This window comes from Phyllobates terribilis, unplaced genomic scaffold (assembly GCF_046119375.1).
Source record: "Phyllobates terribilis strain yellow unplaced genomic scaffold, ASM4611937v1 Scaffold_4__5_contigs__length_816908805, whole genome shotgun sequence".
Classification (NCBI taxonomy): domain Eukaryota; kingdom Metazoa; phylum Chordata; class Amphibia; order Anura; family Dendrobatidae; genus Phyllobates; species Phyllobates terribilis.
The window spans coordinates 584,494,132-584,514,168 of NW_027362764.1; the positions used below are offsets into that span (position 1 = coordinate 584,494,132).

Below are 20,037 nucleotides of genomic sequence, written 5' to 3' on the forward strand. Positions count from 1 at the left end.
TATCAGCACTGTCCCCATTGGGGCGCACAATCTAAATCCCTATCAGTATGTCTTTAGAGTGTGGGAGGAAACCGGAGAACCCGGAGGAAACCCACACAAATTGGACAAACCATCAGTAGATTTGATTTCCAGTATCATCTCTATGCTGATGACACCCAATTATACACATCGTCTCCTGACATCACCCCTGATTATTACATAATACCAGGGATTGTCTTTCCACTGTCTCTAACATTATGTCCTCCCTCTATCTAAAACTGAATTTGTCAAAAACTGAACTTCTTGTGTTTCCTCCCTCCACTAACCTACCTATGCCCGATATTGCCATTTCCATGTGTGGTTCTACCATTACTCCCCAGCAACATGCTCGCTGTCTTGGAGTCACTCTTGATTCAGATTTTTCATTCACACCCCAGATCCGTTCACTCACTTGCTCATGTCACCGACACCTCAAAAACCTTTCTAGAATTCAACCCTTTCTTATCTTTTGACTCTGCAAAATCTCTTACTGTTGCTCTTATTCACTCTCATCTGGGCTATTGCAATGCTCTACTGATCGGTCTACCTCTCCCTCTTACCAAACTCTCCCCTCTCCAATCTGTCCTGAGTGCAGCATCCAGGATCCTCTTCTTTCCAACCGCTACACCTGTGCCAGTCGTTGCACTTGTTACCCATCCACTACAGCGTTCAATACAAACTCATCACTCACCCACCAAGCGTTCCATGCTTCAGCACCACCCTACATCTCCTCCCTTATCTGTCTACCACTCTACCTGTGCCCTCTATTCTGCTAATGACCTAAGACTAGCATCCGCTATAATCCGAACCGCCCACACCAGTCTCCAAGACTTCTCATGTGCTGCACCAATTCTTTGGAACACACTACCCAGGACAATTTGATTAATCCCCAAAACCCACAGTTTTAAGTGTGACCTAAAAACACATTTCTTTAGACTGGCCTATCTCCTCACCACACTTATCTAACTAATCTTTGTTTTGCCCATACAAAACTTTCTTCAAAATCATGACTCTTGTAGCTTCTGTTCACACAGCCTCCATCACTTATTAGCCCTCTGTGTCGGTATTTGTACAGATACTGGCTGGTGACCGGTTCATGCAGCGTTATTTGAATCACCCTATGTATTTTATTGATGGCCAGACCGTACAATACAAGCACTATTTACAATTCACCTTTTGTGTCTCCCCTATTTTCTCGCAGATTGTAGCTTCCGAGCAGGGCCCCCACTCCTCTTGGTATCTGTTCAGTTATGTGTTACTCTATTATGTCTTTATTGTCTGAATAAGTTACCTCTAAAATGTAAAGTGCTGTGGAATATGTTGGTGCTATAGAAATAATATTTTTTATTTCTTACATGGAAAACTGTTGTACACCATAAAAATTGCACCCTATATTTTAGTGTGAAAGTGTCCTTGGGAGAGTATGGTGGTGTTGTTATCAGTCCATTAAAATGCTTCTTTAGTTTTATTATGTCTCATGAGCCCTTGTATCTCATTGTGTAATCAGCTGCACAACGAACACAGGAAAGAAAACTGGAAGAAATACTTCTGGGAGCCGCTAGAGAAGGAAATCTTGCAAAATTATCTGCACTAGTAAGTTGTGTAGTCAGACCACATAACATTTCTTACTACCGCTGTGGCTTTATTTTTTTCACAGTTGATCAGGTTTTGCTGTGCTCATTATTGACTGGTACGAACTAATGCAACATGGCTAAAATTACATGTAGTGACTGGTTATTTTTATGTTTAATTGAGAGCACATTCCTTCATTGCCAAGTGCTATCTTGGAAGTAATCTTTTAAAAACATCCAATAAGTTTGTGATCGGAAACTGCCAATATGTGCACTTAGTTACTTTTATGTAGATACGTTGGGATTGCACCATGGTTCCTGTTCAGAACTCCATTGGGGGCCTTTATCTGAACACATCAAAAAAATATATTGCGTCATTCCACAGACAAAGCATTTAACTTAAAGGGGTGGTCCAAAGGCAAATTAAGTTTGCTTATAACTCCCTATCTATTTAGTCCCATAATCTAAGGTATTTTATAATATACTTGCTTTAAAAATGCCCTACCATTTCCTAACTACACTGTCAAACAGCTAGTGTATTTTTTTTTCTATTTCCTGCCTGATCATGATTCTGTTGTGTATCCCAGCATGCAGTGGTGATACACAGTGTCATCAGGCAGCAGAGTCTGTGGTCATGGTCACAGCCCCTGCCCCCTCCCTGAAAAGAAGTCATCAGTGACACTCGTTTCAGGGGCTTCTCTGCCACTGTTCTGTCTTCCCTGTGCACAGTGCTCTTCCTCCTCCGTCCCTGTGCTGTTTCCCCTATGCCTAGTGCTGTTCCTGCTCTGTCCTTTTGCTGTTTCCCCTATGCCTAGTGCTGTTCCTGCTCTGTCCTTTTGCTGTTTCCCCTATGCCTAGTGCTGTTCCTGCTCTGTCCTTTTGCTGTTTCCCCTATACCTGGTGCTGTTCCTGTTCTGCCACTGTGCTGTCTCCCCTGTGCACAGCGCTGTCCCTGCTCTGCCACTGTGCTGTCTCCCCTGTGCACAGCACTATCCCTGCTCTGTCACTGTGCTGTCCATGCTCTGTGACTGTGCTGTCTCCCCTGTACACAGCGCTGTCCCTGCTCTGCGACTGTGCTGTCTCCCCTGTACACAGCGCTGTCCCTGCTCTGCCACTGTGCTCTCCTGTGCACAGCGCTGTCCCTGCTCTGCCACTGTGCTGTCTCCCCTGTGCACAGCACTATCCCTGCTCTGTCACTGTGCTGTCCATGCTCTGTGACTGTGCTGTCTCCTCTGTACACAGCGCTGTCCCTGCTCTGCGACTGTGCTCTCTCCTCTGTACACAGCGCTGTCCCTGCTCTGCCACTGTGCTCTCTCCTGTGCACAGCGCGGTCCCTGCTCTGCCACTGTGCTCTCTCCTGTGCATAGCGCTGTCCCTGCTCTGCCACTGTGCTCTCTCCCGTGCACAGCGCTGTCCCTGCTCTGCCACTGTGCTCTCTCCCGTGCACAGCGCTGTCCCTGCTCTGCCACTGTGCTCTCTCCCGTGCACAGCGCTGTCCCTGCTCTGCCACTGTGCTCTCTCCCGGGCACAGCGCTGTCCCTGCTCTGCCACTGTGCTCTCTCCCGGGCACAGCGCTGTCCCTGCTCTGCCACTGTGCTCTCTCCCGGGCACAGCGCTGTCCCTGCTCTGCCACTGTGCTCTCTCCCGGGCACAGCGCTGTCCCTGCTCTGCCACTGTGCTCTCTCCCGGGCACAGCGCTGTCCCTGCTCTGCCACTGTGCTCTCTCCCGGGCACAGCGCTGTCCCTGCTCTGCCACTGTGCTCTCTCCCGGGCACAGCGCTGTCCCTGCTCTGCCACTGTGCTCTCTCCCGTGCACAGCGCTGTCCCTGCTCTGCCACTGTGCTCTCTCCCCTGTACACAGTGTCCGCTGTGTTGTCTTAGGAATAGTAATAAGCCGGCGACAGCGCGGAGTGACTATATCCGGCAGAGACCAGTGATGTCCTCTGCGGGGGCGGCAGTAGTCTCCTGCACGCTGGGTATAGTGACACTGCTCTTCTGCCGGTTTATTACTGTTCATAAGCTGACAATAGAGCGGACGCTGGGCTCAGGGGAGACATAGCAAGTATGGAGTCAGGACAGCATTGTGCACAATGGAGACGCAGTAGGGACAGTGCTGTGCACAGGGGGATAGCGCAAGGACAGCACAGCCCCTGAAACAAGCATCACTGACGCCTCTGTTTCATGGAGGGATAAGGGGTTGTGACAGTGACCACAGCCTCTGCCCCCTGATGATGCTTTGAGTATCCCAGCATGCACTAGGATTCTCAAACAAATTGTCATCAGACCAGAAATAGAAAAAAAACATACAATAGCTGTTACAATGTAGTTGGGGAACTGTAGGGATTTTTTAAAGCAAGTATATTAGATAATAGCTTAGATTTTGGGACTAAATAGGGAGTTAGGAGCAAAATTACTTTGCTTTCGGACCACCCCTTTAAGTGAGCTAGAGTCCAAAATATGAAACTTTTGATACCACTTGACTTTGTTTTTGGTGGTGTCCATTAATTAATTCAGATTTATTTATTTGTCGGGCTCAATAGTGATAGATTACGCAATTGTGTCCAAAATCTACAGTAGTGTATGTATTTTGGACTCCATCTGCCTATTTGAAGGTTATGATAACAGAAATATGGATAAAGTTTTATAGAAGTGCTGAACGGTGACCAAGGTGTAGTAGGAACCCGGGCTTGGTTGAATATATAAATATGTATACTTCTGATATGTGGTTGCTTCTTTCTCTAGCTAACCAGAGCTAAGCCACCTGACATTAACTGCACCGACCAGATGGGTAACACGCCTCTGCACTGTGCTGCCTATAGGGGGATGAAGCAGTGTGCCTCAAGACTTCTAAAAAGTGGCGCAGATGTAAATATCAAGAATAAAAAGGGTAAGTCTTGTAAAACTGAAAGTCCATATATTGGAGTACTGCATTTTGATGAGGCTTACACTTACATATTTGGTCTTTTATAATTGTTATTGATGAGTCTCATATCCTAAAGAGACAAGTTTTTGCAGTGTTCAAAGATGTATGGTAATAATTGCTTTCTTGTAAGCACCTTTTATTATCATTTTTTGGAGAAGCATTAAAGTGGTTGTTTCACTAAAATAAACCCTCTCCAGATGTTCTACTTCTGTTTGGGAAAACCCCCAAAGAGGAAAATAACCACATGAAACAGTTCACCCTTTGGTGGATCCAACATACCCATGTATTACTGAGTCTCTTCCTTTTTGAGTGAAAATGGTTTATCGCTATTAAGACTTTATGAAAAGAAAGGGCTGTTTTTCTGAGGGAACACCTTTTTAATCCTTACACAACATTTAACCTAAATAATGTGTAAAGAGTTTTCCCGCGTTATGACGTCCAGTTCTGTCATGTTGATTATGGGGGCATAGAATCGGTGGTAGATCGGCTCACTCAGCTGCACACTGAGGTAGACACAGGAACACTGTCTCTTTTAAGTCCTTCACTGGTTTATTATATACATGCAGCATAAACCATTGGGAAGTAAAAATAATCACTGCCCTTTGGGCAAAACAGGAAAGCAAAACAACAAAATGGTAAAGCAGATATCATTGGCCTGCTGGGATCTGCCCTCTCAGGGTTAGCAAAACACACGGTTCAGTTAAGCACAAACATGAGCACCTCTCTGGAGCTAGCCTCTCCAGACACACTGAACCACCTAATGATTCAAAAGGCTGGCTATTTATATCCCAGACCACACCGCGGGATGGAGATATGGTGAACAACCTCCCACCCGCTCTATTGTTCACAAAAACCTAGCCTTTTAAAATGACTGATTTAACCCGTCTCAGCACATAGTGTGCTGGAGCAAAACTTCTAGGTTTCAAGTGACTGAAGCGAATAGCCTCAGTGAAACATATCTCCCCTCCAGTACTTTGCCAGTGACTTTGTTAAAAGCTCTGCTTAACAAACAGCCGAGCTACTGCCAGCACCTTGCGTAGTTGTTTAATACCCTAGAAGCTGCGATGATGGCAATTAAAAGGTTGTGAAAGGAAGGGGGATTTCACTCTTTCCTACTCCATCCACCCCTTCAGCGTGAGCGTGGATAGGTGATAGTTATAACTGCACTCCAAAGTCAAAAAAATGTCCTCAAGGTCTGAAGGATAGGGTGTACTGCAAGCTGGGTCTAACAGGCATTCTGTCAGTTTGAAGCTGACAGGTCTAATACTCTGTAGTACATAAGCATTGCAGGGTATTAGACCACAGATCAGACAAATTAAAGTTTAAGATTCATAAATGGATGAAATAAAGTTTTAAAAACTCTAAAAAAAAAAAAAAAAAAAAAAAAAAAAAAACCACAATCTGAAAAATGTTTTGCCAATAAATACGCATTTTAAAAAAAACAAACAAACAAACAATAAAATAAGATAAAATACTTATTTGGTATCGTGGCGTCTGACACTATCTTTAAAACTGTCACACTACTTTTGTACTGCTACGATTAACAACATAAAAAATATGGGATCACTCAAAACTTCATCGAAACAAAGAAGCATTTGCTCATTTCTATCATTGGTAGAATAAAAGTTATAGCATTGAGAAAATGGCAATGAATACATTTTTTTGTCTCTAATAGTTCTTGGTGTGCAAATGTAGGTAAACCTAAAACAAATCTCCGGTATATGAATCTGGTTTAGCTGTAATCAATCTTACCCAAAGAATAAAACTTCCAATAATTTAGTCTGATCTTATATGTTGGATCTTTACATAGAAAACCCCTACCATAAGTACTCAGTGTACAGCACAGGATAGATGAGGACTTGGCCTACAAAGTGATCCAGAATGGGACCTTAAATCCAATCCTCAAAAAGTCCCAATCAGGTCCGTCATTTATCAATAGAAGTATAAGGGTTTTCCACGTTACTGGTAGCACAAAGGCTCTGGAAAAAGGACATGGCTCCCACCAAAGAAAATTCAGTGTCATCTGCTCTCCTAAATCCAAATGTCCCCCTCCTCCCCCTACGCTTTTGCTATGGTACCTCAGGGGCTCTGCTAATGTAACATTGCAGCCAGAAACCATTCCAGGAAACTATACACTCAAAAATGGCGGTCCTTCCCTTCCGAGCTTTGCAGTGTGACCAAATAATACTTTCTGAACATATATTGGGAATTTGCATTCTCAGGAGAATATGTAACACATTCCAAGGTCCATTTTCTCTGATGACACACTATAAAAATTTAAAAATATGGGCTAAAATATTTGTGGAAAAGCATAATTTTTATATTTCTATATCCCACTGTTATAAATTTCCACGAATCATTTGTGATTTCAAAATGCCCACTACATGATTTAGATTAATTCCTTGACTGATGGTGTTTTCAAAAATGGGGTCACTGGTGGGAGTTTCTGCTGTTTTGACACCTCAGGGGCTCTGCAAATGCGATGTGGTGTCTACAATCTATTTCAGCCAAAATTGTGCTCCAGAAGTCAAGTAGCTTTCCTTCCCTTCCGAGCCATACTGTGTAACCCTCTTTTACTTTTGACAGCTTTGAACCCCCTTGGCATGTTCTCAAACAGCTTTATCAGGTAGTCACCACCTCGAATGACTTCCAGTGAACTGTTATGCCTAATCAACAGTTCATTGGTTGTATCTCCCCAGCCTTCAGAAAGTGTTTGCAAACATCAGGTGTTTTTTTGCAGAGGCAGTTTTTAGTTCACAATTTCCAAACAGTGCTGAGCCCTATTCCGCAACTATTCTTAGCCAGAATATCTCAAGAACAATTCTACTAAATGAAGAGCATTCACAGTCCATCATTACTTTGACATGAAGGTCAGTCAGTGTAGAAAATTGCTAGAACCTTGAAGGATTCATAAATTACAGTCATGAAAACAATCAAACATTATTGTAATCAATAATGAAACTGGCTCTCATGAGGTGTGCCCCATGAAAGCAAGACCAAGTTACCTCTGCTGCAGAGGATAAGTTTTATTTGAGTTACCAACTTAAGAAACTGCACCGCAGATAATCGCTCTTGGGAATGATGCGCAGAAATCTCAACATCAACTCTCTAAAGGAGACTGCAAGAAGCAGGGCTTTATGGTTGAATATCTGTAAAGAGGCCACTACAGAGGACCGCAAACAAGAAGAAATGACTGGTTTAGGACAAGCAACACAAGGATTGACTTGACATTAGATCACTGGAAATCTGTGTTGTTGCCATGTCGACACCATACATGTGGAGTATGTGAGATTTTTGGTGCCCATTGCCTTGTCTTTCTAAGAAGGCAAAGCGGCCAAGTGCTCTGCAACTTTGGAAACTCCTTCAAGATTGTTCGAGATGATAATGCCAAAGGGGTGTAAAACTGACATCAGATTTAAAGGGGGCATTTTGAGGAATCTAAGGTTTAACACCTGTTTCTGTATGTGTACCCTTTGTGGTTTTGCTGCCCTCAGTCTGAATCTACAGTGTGGTTTTTGTTTTTTCCAATAAGAACAAGGAAAACTGCAGAGATGTGTCCAAACTTTTGACCTGTACTGTGTGTTGAAATTGATTATGTATAGAGTAAATGCGGTGTAAGATTAGGTCTTAACAGAGCTCAAATCTTTCCTGGTCTATACTTAAGATGCAATCCCTTACCGGAATTGATTTGAGTTTCCTTTTTTTGTTCAAGTTTCAATGTTTTAGTAATGTATAATTTTTTTTTGTTTGTTTAGACCAGAGACCAATAGATCTTGCCCAACGTATAGAAATCAAGCAAGTACTACAAAGCAAAACTGGAAAGGTAAGAACTTTGAACATAATGACCTAGCTAACACTATAAATGTTCTGCATGGCATTTGCTCAATGTCTTTTTTTTTTTTTTCTTCCAGTTTTTAATTAAAAATCTACAGAGATTTGAAGGCCCATTATGCAAGGTGTGTCTTCTATAGATCTATCTAATATTTGCATAAAAACTTGGGAAATTTTATCAGCATTTTTGGGAACAAAGCCTGTTGTGAGTGTTGATGACCTCAGTGCAGAGCCGTAGAATGCGATGGCGCTATAGAAGCAATTGGATATATTACAGCGCATGCTAAGCCTTGGTGCATCGTAAGAAATGTATCGATAGCGGTATGTAGCATAGAGTAAACAGATGTAGAATACACAGATATATGCCAATAAAGCGTATTGTATCTCAGACGTTCAAAGGTGATCTGTCTGCACATTGTAGAGTGCTCTTTCACCTATATCTTGATATGCAAGTGCTTCTCACTAAATTAGAATATCATCAAAAAGTTAATTTATTTCAGTTCTTCAATACAAAAAGTGAAACTCTTATATTATATAGTCATTATAAACAGTGATCTATTTCAAGTGTTTATTTCTGTTGAAGTTGTCCACTACTTTTACATTGATGCCCTATCCACAGGGCATCAATGTAAAAGTAGTGGACAACCCCTTTTAATGATGATGATTATGGCTTGCAGCCAATGAAAACACAAGTCATTATCTCAGTAAATTAGAATACTTTATAACAGCAGCTTGAAAAATGTTTTTAAAATCCGAAATGTTGGCCTCCTGAAATGTATGTTCAGTAAATGCACTCAATACTTGGTCGGGCTCCTTTTGCATCAATTACTGCATCAATGCGGCGTGGCATGGAGGCGATCAGCCTGTGGCACTGCTGAGGTGTTATGGAAGCCCAGGTTGCTTTGATTGAAGCCTTCAGCTCGTCTTCATTGTTGGGTCTGGTGTCTCTCATCTTCTTCTTGACAATACCTCATAGATTCTCTATGGGGTTAAGGTCAGGCAAGTTTGCTTGCCAATCAAGCACAGTGATACTGTTGTTTGTAAACCAGGTATTGGTACTTTTGGCAGTGTGGACAGGTGCCAAGTCCTGCTGGAGAATGAAATTTCCATTTCCAAAAAGCTTGTCGGCAGAGGAAAGCATGAAGTGCTCTAAAATTTCCTGGTAGACGGTTGCGCTGACTTTTGTCTTGATAAAACACAGTGGACCTACACCAGGGGATGACATGGCTCCCCAAACCATCACTGATTGTGGAAACTTCACACTAGACCTCCAGCAGCTTGGATTGTGGCCTCTCCACTCTTCCTCCAGACTCTGGGACCTTGATTTCCAAATGAAATGCAAAATTTACTTTCATCTGAAAACAACAACTTGGACCACTGAGCAACAGCCCAGGTCTTTTTCTCCTTGGCCCAGGTAAGATGTTTCTGGCATTGTCTATTGGTCATGAGTGGCCTGACACAAGGAATGCGACACTTGTATCCCATGTCCTGGATACGTCTGTGTGTGGTGGCTCTTGAAGCATTGACTCCAGCAGCAGACCCCTCCTTGTGAAACTCCCCCAAAGTTTTGAATGGCCTTTTCTTAACAATCCTTTCAAGGATGCTTGGATACAGCACTCGGTGAACAGCCAGCTTCTTTAGCAATGACCTTTTGTGGCTTACCCTCCTTGTGGAGTGTGTCAATGACGGTCTTCTGGACTTCTGTCACGTCAGCAGTATTCCCCATGATTGTGGAGCCTACTGAAACAGACTAAGGGACCTTTTTAAACGCATTGGAAGCCTTTGCAGGTGTTTTTTGTTAATTATTCTAATTTACTGAGATAATGACTTTTGTGTTTTCATTGGCTGTAAGCCATAATCAACAACATTAACAGAAATAAACACTTGAAATAGATCACTCTGTAATGACTCTATATAATGAGTTTCACTTTTTGTATTGAAAAACTGAAATCAATTTAACTTTTTGATGATATTCTAATTTAGTGAGAAGCACTTGTATAGTATTGTGTTGTGTAATATGGATGGTATATGGGACAAGCTGGCCTGGCTGGAAGATGTGCTGATGTCCTAGAAGCCGTTTGCGGCCACTTTGCTTCTTGGCAAGTTGGCCACACTGTCCCTTTTAACTGAAAATATCAATTACTTGCTGGCCACAGCCAAGTTTTGCAAAAATGCCTTCACAGCAAGTGCATCTGCTAAGGACCTGCTGCTGATTCTGTCACACTGCCCTGCAGAGACTATCTTGGGGAGGGTGCATTGGTGGCTACTAGCAGGGCTGCAATATGAAAAGCAGGTAGGGCTGGTCTGAATTCTCTGACAGTGTGGCTCGTTTTCAGTGAAAGTAAATTTATGTATGGCGCTAGTGGTGCTGACGTTGTGTGTGCTGCTGACGTTGTGCTTGTGGCCATAGCGGCAGTTTGCTGTCTAATGTTGTATAACCAAGTGTCAGGTTTTTGTGCCACTTAGATTACAGTATAAACAACCTTTACCTTTCAGAGTTCGCGATTCTTTGGGTGGAAGCTGTTTTGGGTGGTTCTGGAGCATGGCGTAATGTCTTGGTTTCAGAAACAGTGAGTAGTTTGTTATCCCGTATAACTTTGTAGTGTGCAAAATAATTAAAGGGTACAAGTGACTACAAAAAAGTTGTAATATATCTTCTCAGCGAATTCTGTTTGTTTCATCACTCATGAGCCATTTCGTCCCCTATAGCCTCATGACCTCCTAATTCGCTCAGGAAAAAAATGGCTACAATCCATCTTGCTCAAGACCAGATGGGTTGCTAGCACAGGGAGATGTAGGGATACACAGCATATTCGGCTTTATGGATAAGAGGGAGAGAGCAGGGCAGAGAAACAGATTATGCAGGTTGTAGCTAGCTTATCCCAGAGCTGGATGCACAGCTACACTAGCCAGTACTGCTGTACAATTTCCTACGTGTATCTGCTGTTTGTGTTCTACGAAAGGGGAAAAAGAGCAGGCATCACTTTTTTTGTGTGTTTAATGACTAGAAGACTTCATAGCGGCTAGTTTCCACACACTAGCTCAGTCAATTGCAAATTAGAGGTGGAGTCTGAAGAACAGAAAGTTGGTGAAAAAATGTAAGATACATGCCATATAGTGACTAGAAATGGCATTATTCCTCATACATGCTCACACTTATATCAGCTTATTTGGAGAACCAACTTGAAAATGTTTCTCCTTTTAAGTAGAGGTGCACAACCTTTTCTGGTCCGCGATCCACATTATTCTGATAAATCTCAAAGGCCTCAATAAAACTTATACTGGAAATGTCTAAGATTATGATACCCCTATATCAAAATGACATGCCATAAATGCCTGATAGTCCAGAAGATGTATCCTGCAACCATGAGAATAATAGGTGGACACTTTTTACCCACAGTTAGCTCTTAGGAGAGGGAGGGGAAAACTATGCGTGACTGTAGCTCTCGCCATTGTTAATTTTAGGACTCATACGGTCGTGTGAACAACACGGCCGAGTGCTAGCCAATGTTTTATCGGATAGCACTCGGACCAATGTAACACTATTGGGGCAGTGCAGATCTGTGATTTTGCAGCATGCTGCTATTGCATCTGATCAGACCATGTCCACCCATATAAGTCTGTGTGCATGTGAAACATTGGACTGCACTCCAATGTCATCCGAGTGCAGTCTGATGTATGCGGACACAGACAATGGAGAAGATGGTGAAATTAAGTTCTCGGTGTTCTCCACACCTATACGGCAATTCTCTCATGCGAGAGAATTGGCTCACAGTAAGATGACACTCTGACAGAGCTTGAGCTGAGTGTTATTAGCATCATCGGCCCAATTCTCTCACGAGAGAACATGCGACCATCTGACTGCGGCCTAAATGTCATAAACTATAATATAGAGAGCCACAATCATAGATGACCTCCTGTAATGGGGTTCTAGGGACCCCATTCTCCTAAAATGTATGGGAAACAGAGAAGACAGTGTGCCCACCTCTTTTTATTCTTTATGGAACCTACATGCAAACAGACACATACAGACGAGCATTTCTGTGACCAGATGGTTGCGTGCCATACAGAATGGCATAGCAGGACATGTGTGGCCACCCGGCCTCAGGTTGTGCGTTCCTGTCATTTTCTTTTGGGAATTAAAAATGATTACATGTTAACTATGTTTGTCTGTGACTTTTTGCGCCTCCTTCTTGTAGTTACCGTATTTTTCGGGCTATAAGACGCACCAGACCATAAGATGCACCAAATTTTGGGGTGGAAAATAGTAAAAAAAAAATTTGATAAGATGGGAGTCCGTCTTAGTCTGAATAGGTATCTTACCTGGATGGGCCGTTTAGCGGGGGACACAGGAGGCAAGGTCCTTCAGGAAGTCGGGCCTGGCACTGGTGGCCTGGGGCTGGTCGCCTGGTGACCTGGGTGCCTGGCGCCTGGTGGCCTGGGGCTGGGTGCCTGGTGGCCTGGGGCTGGGTGCCTGGTGGCCTGGCGCTGGGGGTCTGGTGGATTGCGCTGGTCATCTGGGTGAGTGGTGGCTGGCGCTGGGGGCTTGGGGGGCCTGGGTGAGTGGTGGCTGGCGCTGGGGGCTTGGGGGACCTGGGTGAGTGGTGGCTGGCGCTGGGGGCTTGGGGGACCTGGGTGAGTGGTGGCTGGCGCTGGGGGCTTGGGGGCCTGGGTGAGTGGTGGCTGGGGCCTGGTACCGGGGCCGGTGTCTTGCTGTGAGTAGCGTGGCTTCCGGTGCGTGCGGCCAGCTTTCTGAAGCGGAGATCTACAGGAAAATGGCCGCCGGCGAAGCAGAGCACATGCGCCGGCTCCGGTGGCCATTTTCCTGTAGATCAGCTCACAGCAAGAAACCGGCACTGGTACCGGACAAGGCCCCGGCTCCTAGGCAGATACCTCTTCTGATGCCGCCGCCGATCCCACTCCACCACCACTGGTAAGTTACTTTCTGACCATAAGACGCACCCCCCATTTTCCTCCTAAATTTTGGGGGGAAAAAGTGCATCTTATGGTCCGAAAAATACAGTAAATGCTTCTCCAGCTGCTTGATTCTACCGCAGCACCTTTATGAAGAGAATATGGAAATGTACTGTGCTGTAACATGAGTTAACCATGGACTGCTAAGTAAAGTTGAACTGTTGGTTATGAAGCGAGTGTCCCTTGATTGGTATGCGAATGTTCCTGCATCCAGGAGCCTGGATACAGCAGAGGCCTGTGGCCAAAATGTGAGCGTTCTGCACAGCACAAGGGGATTGGGACATTCTATTAACTGTACAGTCATGGCCAAAAGTATTGAGAATGAGACAAATAGTAATTTTTCCAAAGTTTACTGCTTCATTTTTTGTAATGGCAATTTGCATATACTCCTGAATGTCAAAGAGTGATCAGCTTAACAGCAATTACTGTACTTGCAAAGTCAATATTTGCCCAGAAAATGAACTTTAACCCCCAAAACACATTTCAACATCATTGCAGTCCTGCCTTAAAAGGAGCAGCTAACATCATTTTAGTGATTGATCCATTAACACAGGTGTGGGTGTTGATGAGGACAGGGCTGGCGATCAATCAGTCATGATTAAGTAAGAATGACATCACTGGACACTTTTTTAAAGGAGGCTGGTTCTTGGTATCATTGTTTCTCTTCAGTTAACCATGGTTATCTCTAAAGAAACACGTGCAGCCATCATTGCACTGCACAAAAATGGCCTAAAAGGGAAGAGTATCGCAGCTACAAAGATTGCACCTCAGTCAACAATCTATCGCATCATCAAGAACTTCAAGGAGAGAGCTTCCATTGTTGTCAAAAAGGCTCCAGGGCGCCCAAGAAAGACCAGCAAGTGCCAGGACCGTATCTTAAAACTGTTTCAGCTGCGAGATCGGACTACCAGCAGTGCCGAGCTTGCTCAGGAATGGCAGCAGGCTGGTGTGAGTGCTTCTGCACGCACTGTGAAGCGGAGACTCTTTGAGCAAGGGCTGGTTTCAAGGAGGGCAGCAAAGAAGCCACTTCTCTCCAGAAAAAACATCAGGGACCGACTGATATTCTGAAAAAGGTACAGGGAGTGGACTGCTGAGGATTGGGGCAAAGTCATTTTCTCTGATGAATCCCCTTTTTGATTGTTTGGGACATCTGGAAAACAGCTTATTCGGAGAAGAAGAGGTGAGCGCTACCACCAGTCTTGTCTCATGCCAACTGTAAAGCATCCTGAAACCATTCATGAGTGGGGTTGCTTCTCAGCCAAGGGAATCGCCTCACTCACAGTCTTGCCTAAAAACACAGCCATGAATAAAGAATGGTACCAGAATGTCCTCCAAGAGCAACTTCTCCCAACCGTCCAAGAGCAGTTTGGCGCCCAACAATGCCTTTTCCAGCATGATGGAGCACCTTGCCATAAAGCAAAGGTGATAACTAAATGGCTCATGGAACAAAACATAGAGATTTTGGGTCCATGGCCTGGAAACTCCCCAGATCTTAATCCCATTGAGAACTTGTGGTCAATCATCAAGAGACGGGTGGACAAACAAAAACCAACAAATTCTGGCAAAATGCAAGCATTGATTATGCAAGAATGGACTGCTATCAGTCAGGATTTGGTCCAAAAGTTGATTGAGAGCATGCCAGGGAGAATTACAGAGGTCTTGAAGAAGAAGGGGCAACACTGCAAATATTGACTTGCTGCATTAACTCATTCTAACTGTCAATATAACCTATTGGTACTCATAATATGATTGCAATTATATTTCTGTATGTGATATAAACATCAGACAAACACTAATAAAAACCAGAGGCCAGCAGATCATGTGAAAATATAATTTTGGTGTCATTCTCAAAACTTTTGGCCATGACTGTAGGCTGCCAGGGTGTGGGAACGCAGCAACCCCCCCCCTTACAACTGCTGCATCCTTCTGTAAGACTTTTAAGATATTGGGGCATGATCACAGAACCATCAAAAGTTTTGTTGCAAGTAGTCAATAGGGTCTCAAAAAAACTTAAGTAAAAAAAGCTACACATTGTCAAAGATTTGAGAAGCATCAAACGTGAAGCGACCATGAAGCCATTTTCCTACAGTGCTTTTACATTCCAGAACTGCAACCTCCCTGGAGTGCCCAGAAGTACAAGGTGTTCAGTGCTTAGAGACATGGCAGAGGTAAGGAGGGCTGAAACCAAACCACCATTGAACAAGACACAAAAGAGAAATATCAACACAGGGCCAAGAAATATGTGAAGACAGATTTTTCCGCATTGATGCAGTAATTGATGCAAAAGGAACCCGAACAAGTACTGAGGGTATTTAGTGAACATACATTTCAGTAGGCAAACATTTCGCATTTTAAAAACATTTTTTCAAGCTGGTGTTATAAAGTATTCTAATTTACTGAGATAATGACTTTTGTGTTTTCATTGGCTGCAAGCCATAGTCATCATGTATTTTTGTGTATGTGTAATATATATATATATATATATATATACATACATACATACATACATACATACATACATACATACATACATACATACATACATACATACATACATACATACATACATACATATCTCAGTTAGGTCAATATATATTTGGACAGAGACATTTTTCTAATCTTGGTTCTAGACATTACCACAATGAATTTTAAACAAAACAATTCAGATGCAGTTGAAGTTCAGACTTTCAGCTTTCATTTGAGGGTATCCACATTAAAATTGGATGAAGGGTTTAGGAGTTTCAGCTCATTAACATGTGCCACCCTGTTTTTAAAGGGACCAAAAGTAATTGGACAATTGACTCCCAGGCTATTTCATGGACAGGTGTGGGCAATCCCTTCGTTATGTCATTCTCAATTAAGCAGATAAAAGGCCTGGAGTTGATTTGAGGTGTGGTGCTTGCATTTGGAAGGTTTTGCTGTGAAGTAAACATGCGGTCAAAGGAGCTCTCCATGCAGGTGAAACAAGCCATCCTTAAGCTGCAAAAACAGAAAAAAACCATCAGAGAAATTGCTACAATATTAGGAGTGGCAAAATCTACAGTTTGGTATATCCTGAGAAAGAAAGAAAACACTGGTGAACTCATCAATGCAAAAAGACCTGGGCTCCCATGGAAGACAACAGTGGTGGATGATCGCACAATAATTTCCATGGTGAAGAGAAACCCCTTCACAACAGCCAACCAAGTGAACAACACTCTCCAGGAGGTAAGCGTATCAATATCCAAATCTACCATACAGAGAAGACTGCATGAAAGTAAATACAGAGGGTTCACTGCACAGTACAAGGCACTCATAAGCATCAAGAATAAAAAGGCTAGACTGGACTTTGCTAAAAAATATCTAAAAAAGCCAGCACTGGAAGAACATTCTTTGGACAGATGAAACCAAGATCAACCTCTACCAGAATGATGGAAAGAGAAAAGTATGGCGAAGGCGTGGTACAGCTCATGATCCAAAGCATACCACATCATCTGTAAAACACTGCGGAGGCAGTGTGATGGCTTGGGCGGAGATGTAAATAATACATAATATAATTTACATCTCCTTTTTCTTTCTAACTGTGCACATATATTATTGGTACTTTTATATTTATCCCCTATCCTGGCAGCATGCTGCCTTATTGATTGCTCTATTTAAATCATGCTAAAATTCTTTTACTAGGTGGATTTAGATTATGTACCTTAATTATTGATTATTTTGCACAGGTTAATGATTTTCTATTCTGGATTATATTATATTATCTTCTGTAAGGGGATTTTTTCCTATCTATTTGTCTTGTCTGTCTTACATGCTCTTCTTATCATGTTTTTTATGGTAGTGTTTAATATTTTTGAGAACAATAATAAATTTTGTATGAATTTTTCAAGATACTGTGTACCTATTTGAATTATTTTGTGTTTGGTGCCTTTTATGTCCCTTGCTCTCTCTTTCTTAAACACAGCGTCTGGTGATGTCCATGAGTTCAAGACTTCAGGCAGTCATTGCCAACAAAGGGTTTTCAACCAAGTACTAGAAATGAACATTTTATTTACAATTATTTAATCTGTCCAATTACTTTTGGTCCCTTTAAAAACAGGGTGGCACATGTTAAGGAGCTGAAACTCCTAAACCCTTCATCCAATTTTAATGTGGATACCCTCAAATGAAAGCTGAAAGTCTGAACTTCAACTGCATCTGAATTGTTTTGTTTAAAATTCATTGTGGTAATGTCTAGAACCAAAATTAGAAAAATGTTGTCTCTGTCCAAATACATATGGACCTAACTGTATATATTTTATACACACACTGCTCAAAAAAATAAAGAGAACACTTAAACAACAGAATATAACTCCAAGTAAATCAAACTTCTGTGAAATAAAACTGTCCACTTAGGAAGCAACACTGATTGACAATCAATTTCACATGCTGTTGTGCAAATGGAATAGACAATAGATGGAAATTATTGGCAATTATCAAGACACCCTCAATAAAGGAGTGGTTCTGCAGGTGGGGACCACAGACCACATCTCAGTACCAATGCTTTCTGGCTGATGTTTTGGTCACTTTTGAATGTTGGTTGTGCTTTCACACTCGTGGTAGAATGAGACGGACTCTACAACCCACAGAAGATGCCCAGGTGCAGCTCATCCAGGATGGCACATCAATGCGAGCTGTGGCAAGAAGGTTTCCTGTGTCTTTCAGCGTAGTGTCCAGAGGCTGGAGGCGCTACCAGGAGACAGGCCAGTACACCAGGAGATGTGGAGGGGGCCGTAGGAGGGCAATAACCCAGCAGCAGGACCGCTACCTCCACCTTTGTGCAAGGAGGGTCAGGAGGAGCACTGCCAGAGCCCTGCAAAATGACCTCCAGCAGGCCACAAATGTTCCTGTGTCTGCACAAACGGTTAGAAACCGACTCCATGAGGGTGGTATGAGGGCCCGACGTCCACAGATGGGGGTTGTGCTCACAGCCCAACACCGTACAGGACACTTGGCATTTGTCACACAACACCAGGATTGGGGAAGTCGCCACTGGCGCCCTGTGCTCTTCACAGATGAAAGCAGGTTCACACTGAGCACATGTGACAGACGTGACAGAGTCTGGAGACGCCGTGGAGAGCGATCTGCTGCCTGCAACATCCTTCAGCATGACTTGTTTGGGTGGGTCAGTAATGGTGTGGGGTGGCATTTCTTTGGAGTGCCGCACAGCCCTCCATATGCTCGCCAGAGGTAGCCTGACTGCCATTAGGTACCGAGATGAGATCCTCAGACCCCTTGTGAGACCATATGCTGGTGCAGTTGGCCCTGGGTTCCTCCTAATGCAGGACAGTGCCAGACCTCATGTGGCTGGAGTGTGTCAGCAGTTCCTGCAAGATGAAGGCATTGAAGCTATGGACTGGCCCGCCCGTTCCCCAGACCTGAATCCGATTGATTCCATAATTTTTGCCAGGGGTTGTACTAGCAAACCTGAGAGAAGAAGTGGAGACTAGAAGTGCAGATGTGCGATAACAGGGATGCACAAACTTTTTTGGTCCAAGGGCCACACTGTCATACACAACCAATCCCAATGGTCACAAAACATTTTTAAAAGGGTTGTTCCTTTTTTGTGACTTTTTTGGAATTATGAAAGCATATACAATAAATGTCTGATGGGTACAAATTCTTCTTACAGGACTCTTGCCTCCACAAATCAGAAATCCTAATGGTACTTTGATGTAGAGCATTTTAACAAGGATTTAGAGCAGATCTGCGCAACTTGGTAGCTGACAAAATTAAAATGGGCTATACTTCTTCGGTCCGCTGATATGTTTTTAGCGACTCAATTTGTATTGTTTTTGACGATTTGGAGAGGATCACGATCAGTGCATGAACACAGTGCCAGAACCACTGTCAGTACATTAGTACAGCATTAAAGGGGTTGTACACTACTTTATATTACCCCCCCCCCCCCCAATGTATCCTCCGGGGCCCCTAAGATGGCTGATGATTGCTGGTAACTACAACTCCTCGTATCTCTACCATTGATAAGGACATACTGGATGTTGCAGGTTCATGCAATACAATTGTATATGGTGGGGGTTGACCTGACGTTGCAATTCATCACTGTACTAAGTTTAAAGAAGTTGTATACTACTTTATATTACACCCCCAATGTATCCCCTCGGGGCACCTAAGAATTTTTGTAAATGCCTTATGTTGCTGATAATACTTGTGAGCGGTGCTAAGGTATTTACAAAAAGTCTTAGGTGCCCTGGGGGGATACATTGGGGGGGGGGGGGGTAATATAAAGTAGTCTACAACTTCTTTAAACTTAGTACAGTGATGAATTGCAACGTCAGGTCAACCCCCACCATACACAATTGTATTTCATGAACCTAAAACCTCCAGTATGTTCTTATGAATGGTAGAGATATGAGGAGGAGTTACCAGCCCTCATCAGACTGTGAACCATACAGAAACCACAATACTGATGTAGACTGTCAGTCAGTCCCTTTACTTGAAAATTTACATGTTACATCTGATGTTTTTTCTGATTGGAGTCGATGACTTTCCTTTTGTCTATATGTAATACAAACATCATGATGAGATTTCATGTCCACTACTTATACCTTGAGAATTCCCTCTTCTCTGGCATTCAGCAGATCCCAACATGGTGCCCTTTAACAATAAGTGTAATTATAATGCTCCATGAATAACATTATCTCTTATGCTGTGCTCCTGAATTAATATTTGCTGCCCAAT

General features: G+C 43.2%; 1 protein-coding gene across 3 annotated transcripts in view; it reads left to right on the plus strand.

Moving 5' to 3' along the window:
• The window catches only part of OSBPL1A (oxysterol binding protein like 1A), a 192,139-nt gene that overhangs the window by 40,840 nt on the left and 131,262 nt on the right, over positions 1-20,037 (plus strand). For all 3 annotated transcript variants that reach the window (XM_073679177.1, XM_073679176.1, XM_073679178.1), the window contains 5 exons: positions 1,526-1,611; positions 4,332-4,476; positions 8,268-8,335; positions 8,424-8,468; positions 10,840-10,913. In XM_073679177.1, coding sequence (XP_073535278.1) covers positions 1,526-1,611; positions 4,332-4,476; positions 8,268-8,335; positions 8,424-8,468; positions 10,840-10,913 — 418 coding nt within the window. The remainder of the gene's footprint in view (positions 1-1,525; positions 1,612-4,331; positions 4,477-8,267; positions 8,336-8,423; positions 8,469-10,839; positions 10,914-20,037) is intronic.